This window comes from Carassius auratus, chromosome 9 (assembly GCF_003368295.1).
Source record: "Carassius auratus strain Wakin chromosome 9, ASM336829v1, whole genome shotgun sequence".
Lineage (NCBI taxonomy): Eukaryota > Metazoa > Chordata > Actinopteri > Cypriniformes > Cyprinidae > Carassius > Carassius auratus.
Genome location: NC_039251.1, coordinates 30,034,936 through 30,044,490, shown reverse-complemented (window position 1 = coordinate 30,044,490; position 9,555 = coordinate 30,034,936). Strand labels below are relative to the sequence as shown.

At 38.0% G+C, this 9,555-nt stretch overlaps 2 protein-coding genes across 2 annotated transcripts; one reads left to right on the top strand and one right to left on the bottom strand.

The window, feature by feature from the left end:
* The first annotated feature begins 205 nt into the window (after window positions 1-205).
* LOC113109388 (uncharacterized) lies at window positions 206-1,283 on the top strand. Its single transcript, XM_026272993.1, has 2 exons — window positions 206-585; window positions 715-1,283. The coding sequence occupies exons 1-2, from the start codon at window positions 221-223 to the stop codon at window positions 1,238-1,240; spliced, it is 891 nt and encodes a 296-aa protein (XP_026128778.1). The 5' UTR covers window positions 206-220; the 3' UTR covers window positions 1,241-1,283.
* Window positions 1,284-1,539: 256 nt separating this feature from the next.
* On the bottom strand, window positions 1,540-3,507 carry LOC113109387 (uncharacterized). Its single transcript, XM_026272992.1, has 3 exons — window positions 3,236-3,507; window positions 2,646-2,769; window positions 1,540-2,373 (listed from the first exon to the last, which is right to left on the bottom strand). Exons 1-3 carry the CDS (start codon window positions 3,451-3,453, stop codon window positions 1,627-1,629), a joined length of 1,089 nt encoding a protein of 362 aa, XP_026128777.1. The 5' UTR covers window positions 3,454-3,507; the 3' UTR covers window positions 1,540-1,626.
* Between the last annotated feature and the right edge of the window lie 6,048 nt (window positions 3,508-9,555).

Sequence of the window (9,555 nt, the reverse complement as noted above, 5' to 3'; positions counted from 1 at the left end):
TGGGAAGTTGTTTTACTACATGCATGTGTTGAAAATATGTATTAAACTGTAAAATACTTTTTTTCAGACTTGTTTATGATCACTGTAATCTACACATTACATGAACCTTTAATTAACACTGTGTGCATGTCTTTTATGTGTTTTCAGGAGCAACCTGTATAAAGCTGCCTGTTGCCTTCCAGACATGTCAGTTCTACGGGTGAAGGATATTTACGAAGGCATGTCGAAAGAATCTGCTCCTTTAATAGCCACTATGGGTATTTCAGGGGATGTGCCTTTAGTTGACAGCGCTTTTGGAAAAGTCCAAGAAGGGAGTTTACTGTCCTATCAACTTCCAGCATGGAGCCCACCAAAGACCTGTCCACATAGCACTGCACCACCACGACCATACTTACCTCTGGATGGCTACTGTCTAGGTCCCTCAGAGTGCTGTTTTGTGTTGACTCACCATCAGCAGATGCACATGACTTCTCTAGCAACAACAGAAGTCATGGCACACGAAACTGAGATGGGCACAAGACAACAAAGCAAAATGAGGGAATGGCATTTATTGAGAAAGCCACGTCTAACCTCCTCTAGATTCAGGTAACTGTAAACTATACTGGCACATTCAGCACATTTTGTTTTCTCATTTATACTCATTTCTTAATACTCATTTATTGTCATCTAATATAAATACTAAAGTTATTTTTATGTGTATCAATTTATGTCTAGAGAAGTTTGCCATGTGAGAGGGCAGTCCTCAGCGGCGAGTCTAGCGGTGAGAATTTTGAAGTCAGGCTATCAGTCTGCAGAAATGAAGCGGGGCCTTCAGATGGAGCCCAAAGCTATTGAGGAATACTGCTGCATTCAGGAGGTAAATCACTACCCTTGTGGTTTTATCATCCACCCCGATGCACCTTGGCTTGGCTCATCACCAGATGGGTTGGTGTACGACCCTAAAGCTGATCCTGTGTTTGGACTGGTAGAAGTGAAGTGCCCAAATTTGAGAAGCTATGTGGACTGTGCCTACCTTAGGGTCTCTGGTGGAGTGCTACAGCTCAAACAGTCTCACACTTACTACTGGCAGGTGCAGGGCCAACTGTTCATTTCCGGGATGAAGTGGTGTGATTTTGTTGTGTTTACTGAAGACGACATGTTCATACAAAGAATATACAGAGATGAGGGAGTCATTAAAACAATGAAGCAAAAGGTTGATTACTTTTACTTTTACTTTTATCTTCCAACACTTTTGGCTTGAAACATTTCAAGCCATTCAATCAGTTTCCATCAATTTGTACATATTTTTTGCCCCATGCTTTATTTTGAATTGTTTCCACAAATGTACAGGATCTGTTGTTAACTGATTAAATTATGTATTTTAATAAACATGTTATTTGTTTGTGTGTTCTGAATTTATACTTCATTAGTTAACAAATATTGAAAAGTTAAATACAATTAACAAAGAGTACAAAACATAGAAATAATGTAAAAACAACAAAAGTAATTATTACAGTTAATCAGATTTTTTGTGAATAGATTTTAAGTTTAAACTATGAGATGAATGATATATACAGAGAAGAAATCTAGAGGCATGTTTAAGATATATTTACAAGGATTAAGAGAGGATAAAAACAAGAGGCACTTTTACTTAGCCCAAGCTTTTACAAGTGGCCCACTCTGATAATTTAACAGTAGGCATGCAACTGCATAAAGCTGATTTATGCTCCCAAACATGTTTAAGGGGATGACCGTATCAAAGAATTTAAATTCCTTCAGTCTACGAATTAGGCGCTCAATGTGCACTCTGAGATGTGCAATAGATTGGGTCTCCCTGACCTCGTGCTTTGGCATCTGAGGTCTCCCAGCGAGGAATGCAGGCCTGTACACCTTACAGGGCACACAGTCATCCACAAGGAAGCCTCTGTCGACCATAATTGCCATATCTGGCCTAAGCAGAGTAAGAATACCTGACTCTACAAAGATCTGTTTGTCACTTACTGAGCCGGCAAAAAGGGAGGAAACAAAGGTTACAGCACCATGGGGGGCCATGCCAATCATACCCTTCAGGGTACAGTGGGACTTATAGTTTGAGTATACCTCACTCTGAAGTAAAGGGGAGGAGGGTGTTTGACACCGGAGCTCTGTGCAGTCCAGAATTGTGGTGGTGTCTGGGTAGTCTTCAAACTCTGATGGCAAGTGTTCCTTAATTTTGTCTTGAGTCATCCAAATGCATTGTGAACCAAGAACAGAGAACAGGAAATTGCTCCAGGTCAGAATGATTCTGCTTACAGTAGATTGATGCACCCCATACCGCTCAGCTAGGTCCCTCTGCTTCAGACCAAGGGCAAGGTAGTTCAGGAAGAGGAACAGTTCATCTATTGCCTGTAAGGACTGACAGATCATAACAAAATTGTATTAAATTGTATATGTAATTGTCAAAACTAGTAGGTGTACAGTACAGTTACAACAACAGATATCTGATGGTGTGGAATTTATTTCCATTCATTCTACATTAAATTCTAAAAGTACTAGTGTTGGTCATAATGTGAACATCCTGGCTTCAGAAAGTAAAAGTCCAACCATGTTTTGAACAAGTAAATGATAGGATGCATAATTTCTGTAGCCGGAGAGTTTGGTCATAATAGCACAGACAACAGACTTACCATGGAAGCACTTTGCTTTTCAGATTCAATGTTTGCAGTTCCTGCTCTGGTTACTCGAACCATGAATCTCAGTGATGGTTCAATAACCTGCCAAAACCGCATCAGATGATCATAAGATGAAAACCTGTAAATAGTGAAAATGTCAAAGCATTGACATTTCTTGCATATAGCACCATACATATTATTACATTTATACACACCAGGTCAGAGGTGAACCTGAAGTAGGAAGTGACTTGCACTGGTCTATTTATATTTAAGCTTCAATGTTTGTGGTTTGGACACCGTAGTGCAAAAAAAACCTAAACCAAAATGTTTTTAAAATAATTTATTTCATACTAAGTATACTAAAAATCGATATTTACTGACATAATGCTTGAAGTTTAGGATATAAATATTACAATTAAACTTTATTTGGAGTACTTCTTTAATGCACGATGCACATTAAGCCTATAAAGTGTTTTAATATTAAATAATATTTTATTTTTAAATGTAATTAGTAAAGATAGTATGATCACTGTATAATATCAGTCTTTAAATGCAAGATATTTAAAGTATAATGCGTTTTTATTAAATTAAATATGTCTACATACCTGGTATAGAAACGGATGTCACTGTCAGAACCGGTAAATCGCTGAAGCCCAAAACGCTGTTTGAGTGACATCTGTTCCATCTGCTGCCTCACATGGTCGATTTCTTCGCGAAGCCTTTCGTTTTCTTCCAGAACCAAGTCAACAAACGCGGGCTGCGGTGCTGCGCTGTAATCGTGGTCGTTGGTAGATATACGTTCATAATATTCCCCAGTTTCCATACTCTCTGGTCTCGTTCTCCTTTCCCAAACTCCAAGCCTTCTTTCTCCAAGAGAGTAATTATTCCAAGGGAACAGTACAGGTACGGCACCATACTTCAGCCTTCGCCTCCCTCCGACTTCAGCAGGCTCCTTGAGCTCTTCTGGCACAAAGTGCCGACTACACACGCGTGTATGGTGAGATATAATAAAATTGTCTCTTTTTATATTTATTATCCATTTCTTTCGCTGTTGTACGTCTGAAGGGAAAGTATGAAAACTTATAACTGAGTTGAATTTCGCTGAGGACGAACACTGAGGGACACAACAGTGCTCAGCTGACGTTCCCTCACAGCGCTGAAATTTAAATGCCTTTTTCATTTCCGTTAACCTAAGTTATTACTTTATTTTCACGTAGATATTGAATAAATAATAAATTAAATATATAAGTTATAGTTCAAACTGTATCTATAAACCACTAGAGTCTCAAGGAGTTGGATTTGAAGGTGCCACCCACTAACCTAAAAGTACCACAACATCAAATGACGTTCCACCGGAAGTTCACGGGCTGACTTATCTTAATGCGGAAGTTCCAAAGAACGCTCCGTGCATATAGTGGATTGCCACATTAATAATTCGTAGGAATTAATTAACAAGTTGTAGGAATGAATAGACTACCTGTCCTGTCACTGTGTCCAGCAGCCCTGCAAAGCGCACGATATAAAACAGTTATCTGATGAAATGATTAGTAACTACATTTCTATTGCATTTAATGTTGAAGAACTTTTATGTTGTTTCTATTTTAATGTACTTTGAAGTTTAAATCACATTAAAAGCTTAATTTGTACATTGTGAATGAATGATGATGCTTTTATATATCGTCACCGTCACTCACAGCCGCTCGCACGTGTTGAGTGCGCATGAGCCGCACGCAGCCCAACATTGAATCGGTTAACCGACCATCGATAGCCTTAATCGATTGCATCTCTTATCGACAATTAATCGATCATCGATTAATCGTTGACATCCCTACTACTGACTGACCTCATGTAAATCACAGCTTAGAGCCTTTGAGTCTGCATCAAACGGTGCCATTGACACCTTTAGGAGCATGTTTGAGGAACACCTCCACATTCCTAGCTCGGACTCATAAGCTTCAAAGAGATCTTAATCAGTCAATGGCCCAAGCATGCAGAGGAAAAGACCTCCCCATGCCACTCACACACACACACACACACACACACACACACACACACACACACACACACAAACCTTCTTGCATTTAACTCAGAATGTAAGCCATTAAAAATGTATATAAAATATCCCTTTGTGTTTGTATGTTGCCCAGCTCATATTAGCATAGTTATGATTCTCCAGTCGTGTTAGTTGACCTCTAAGTGCCTTTAAGTGTATCTTTATGTTTATAGTCTGATCTTCTGGCAGTTTTCAGCAACTTTGTTGATTCACTTCGAAGCAGTCAACCCATGGATGAAATGATGAAGGTTTCACTCCTAACAGGATTCAACAGGAATCTATGCATTATATATGCACCGGGAAACTTTACTTTTACAGACCAGACACTTTACAGATGCAATGCAAGTATCTTCTTGTTAACTATTAAGATGCGCTTCTAGGCTTTGACCCCTTTTTATTAAGGTGATGAGATTCTTTGATGGTTCTTAACAGATTGTGATTTGGTTTATGAGTAAATACTGCCATGACTCTCCACGGTCTTGCACATGAGCGCTCTCTTTCTCCCTCTCTCTCACTATCTCACTCTCTCTCACTCTCTCTCTCTAACCATGCCTTCCTTCCAGTGGCATCTATGTTTAATGTAAGTTTGTGTGTGATGTTGCATGTTCCCTTGTAGTGTAGTTTAATTAACATCCATATGTATTCACACTTGGTTTGGTTTGGTCTGTGTTCACTGCTCACAGGAAGAGGTCACTTTAATGTTCCGGTTTCGTTACATGCTCTATGAATGAAAAAATGATTTTATTGTATTATTAATGCTATAATGCTACAAGTAATTCCTGAAGATGAATGTAGTTAAAAATAACCTGTTATGATTAATTATGTACACATCACTTTGAGCTAATTTGTTACATTCAGTTGCTTTGATGCAATGCACTTTGTTTAAAGCGTATATAAATAAAGATGACTAGACTTGACTGCTGATCTGACAATTGTCCAGAAGCCAACCCTTCACAAGGAGCCACAAACATTCATTGCTAAAGAAGCAGGCTGTTCACAGAGTGCTGTATCCAAGCATCTTAACAAAAAATTAAGTGGAAGGAAAAAGTGTGGAAGAAAAAGATGCACAACCAATTGAGATAACCACAGCCATATGAATACTGTCAAGCGAAATCGATTCAAGAATTTAAGTGAACTACAAGGAATGGACTGAGGCTGGGGTCAGTGCATCAAGAGCCACCACACACAGACGTGTCAAGGAATTTGGAAACAGTTGTCATATTCCTCTTGTTAAGTCACTTCTGAGTCGACTTACCTGGACTAAGGAGAAGAAGAACTGCACTGTTGCCCATTGGTCCAAAGTTCTCTTTTCAGATGAGAGCATGTTTTGTATTTCATTTGGAAACCAAGGTCCTAGAGTCTGGAGGAAGGGTGGAGAAGCTCATAGTCCAAGTTGCTTGAAGTCCAGTGTTAAGTTTCCACAGTCTGTGATGATTTGGGGTGCAATTTCATCAGCTGGTGTTGGTCTATTGTGTTTTTTGGAAACCAAAGTCACTGCACCCGTTTACCAATAAATTTTGGAGCACTTTATGCTTCCTTCTGCTGACCAGCAAAATGTCTCAAAAGAACCAACATTTTCATAAATGTGGACTATACGGACACAGTTAAAAGGAAGCGAAAAGAATTGTTGCCAGAGTTGAGAGCCGCAAGAGAAAGGGGCGATATTGCATTCTTGCGTTATGACAAGCTAATAGTTCATCCGGCGAAACAGCACACCAAACCCAGTGTAATCTCCATAACTCTGGTATGTTGAAGCACTTCTTTTCACATGGCCTTTAACAAGTCTACTATAGGAATTTCGGATTTTGAACTTTCATTAAGGAAATTTACTGAATCAAATGCTATGGATTTTGCATACTCACAATATGATTTACAGAACATTGAGAGTGACATCGACCCTGGAAATAATATCTTTACGAGATCTGTTAATGACTGTCAATATTATAAAGAGTATTGTTACAATTGCAAATTCAAAAATGTTAATACATTTTCTGTAATTCACTTCAATAGTATAAGCCTTTATGCAAACTTTGATCACATTAAGAGCTACTTAACAGTTTTCAGATTCATTTTATTAATTCAGTGTGATTATAATTAAAGAAACATGGATACATAATGATAGAGAAATGGATTTTAGTATCGAAGGTTGTGACTTTATAAGTCAGAACAGACGAAATAAGTATGGTGGGGGTGTATCTATGTTTGTAGACTTAAATTATGGTTATAAAATGATTGAAAATATGACTATGGATGTGGATGATATACTTGAATGTCTTACTATTGAAATTGTAAGGACAAAAATTAAAAATATCATTGTAAGTTGTATTTATAGAACACCGGGGTCTAATATAGATGTGTTTAATAATTGGATGGAGGAGCACTTTAGAGAGAATATAGTACACCTTGTGTCAAAAATTTGATTGATGAGGGTCATAAAAGCCATCTGTTCTGGACACCTGTTTGTACACCCCCCTCCCCTCCCTGTACACCCCGGTGACCTAGATATGAACTTACGAACCTAAGAAGGAATTTCGGTGAGGGAGGGGGAAAATGTGTTGGGATCTATGTGCTTTTTTGTTAAACTGTGTAAAGGAATGAAATCATGAAAATGGTATAAGGGAAGTTTTTATTAAGGTTTTAAGTATACAGTGCATTTCAAGAAAAAATGTTATACACACAAACAAAATGGGAACGATGTAATGATCGTTTTCGTAGTTGGAAAAGTGTAAAACGTTGTTAAAGTTGTAACAAAAAAAAAAATAAAATAAATAAGTTACTGATTATTTATCTAAAACAACTAAACAAGTCAAAACTATCAGATGTGTTTTCGTTAAGCAACACGTGAAAAAGATGTGAGAGCTTGTAACATTACAATTTAAAAAGGTGTTTTGTTGCCAGCTAGAAAAGAAAGCATTTATCACTTATACCTTACCTCAAACTAAAAAAGAAACAAATGTAAAGCGGCGATACAAACCAGAAAACTTGGCATTTTTCACGATGTTATAAAAAGTTAAAACAAAAGAAAAAAGAGGTAGGTATTACGCGGATCTAAAATATGGGTCTAAGTCAGCATTACATAGATAGACTAGTGAGAGAGTGAGAGGTAGTGTGGGTGATTTTATGATTGTCCCAAGACCCCGATTTAATGGTTTAGAAATTCGCAGAACTTTAAATTTTCGTGAAATAGCGACAGATGATTTTGCAATGTATAATATATTTTTACATGATATTTTGAACGAGATTGTTACGCTTTCCAGATTATTGGTGAGGGGGTTTTTTTAACATCTCTCTGCAATGTGCAAGTCTGCCCACAGATAATAATGCCGTTCTAACGCCTGATAACAATCACAACGTTAATGTGTTTGTAGACCAAATCGAACGAACCGTTCAAAGCAATACGCATGTGGCTTTTGATACCGCTTTAGAGTTACGTGTCTCTGTAGCGCGAAACAAACAAGGCGGTGTTCATAGGAAGTTGACAGATCTGGCACATAACCAGGTCATACAGAAAAATAGAATGCATTTGTTTGCCCCCAAAAATTTCACAGACAATATGTGTTTTAGCATGTGCATAGCTCACTTTCTAAATCCACAGTGTACCGACGCAGAATTGATGACATTAGCTAGAAATATACATACCGATCTGGGTTACGATCCACAAGATAAAATTGCGTTGCATGATGTTTCTAAATTTGAAGCCTTTCTAGACTTGAAAATAGTTATCTTTCACAGATCAGGTTCAGGTAAATTGGAAGTATATAAATATAAAAATACGGATGAGCCACATCACAAGACGTTGCATTTGTACCTGCATGAAGAACATTTTTATGGGATAAAAAATCTGAAAGGTTTCTTAGGATACGCGTATGTTTGTGAGTACTGCTATCAAGGGTTTAGTGATTGTAGTCTACATTATTGCAAATTTACATGTAATGTATGCATGAACATGTCTTGCTACACGCATCCCAAGAAATCGGTGCAATGCGATGATTGTTTGAGATACTGTAGATCTGATTTCTGTTATGAAATGCATAAACAAGCAAAAAGTGACGGATCAAAGTCTCAGTGTGATAGCATAAAATACTGTGATAAATGTTACAGACAGTACAGAACAAAATGGTCCGGTGATAAGCTATTAACGCACAAATGTGCACCATCCAGATGTGTTCATTGCGCCGAAGTTCTCATGGGTGAAGATCAGCACTGTTGTTATATTCATCCAGCCAAGCCTAGAGAACATAGCCAATACTATATTTATTTTGACTTTGAGACGATGTATGAAGACGGTCGTCATAAGGCCAATTTTATTATGTTCAACAACGCAAGCTGGGGATGAGTTTTCGGCGGAAGGCGCAGATTGTGTGGATCAGATGGTCAAGCATTTCAGACGACCGAAATTTGAGGGTTTCACATTTATCGCACACAATTGTTCAGGTTTCGACTCTTTTTCACTGCTCAAGTATTTTACTAGTCAGGGACTAACTCCAAAAATCATACTCCAAGGCTGTAGACTTGTTTACATGTACGACCAAGCCTTTAAACAGAGATACATCGATAGCTATAGCTTCTTGCCCATGAAATTGTCAAAAATGACCTCTGCTTTAAACTTAAACACCAGCGAAAAAGGATACTTTCCGCATCATTTTAATCGCTTGCAGAATGCAAACTATATCGGTCCGTATCCGTCAAAAGATTATTACGGATATCAGGCAATGTCTGACGCTGAACGTGTGAAATTTGATTCCTGGTACGAGGGTGTAGCAGGAGAGGTGTTTGACTTCAAAAAGCAACTAGCATTGTACTGTAAGAATGACGTTGTTTTGCTACATGAAGGCTGTATGAAATACAGAAAAGAGTTATAGAATGTACCAA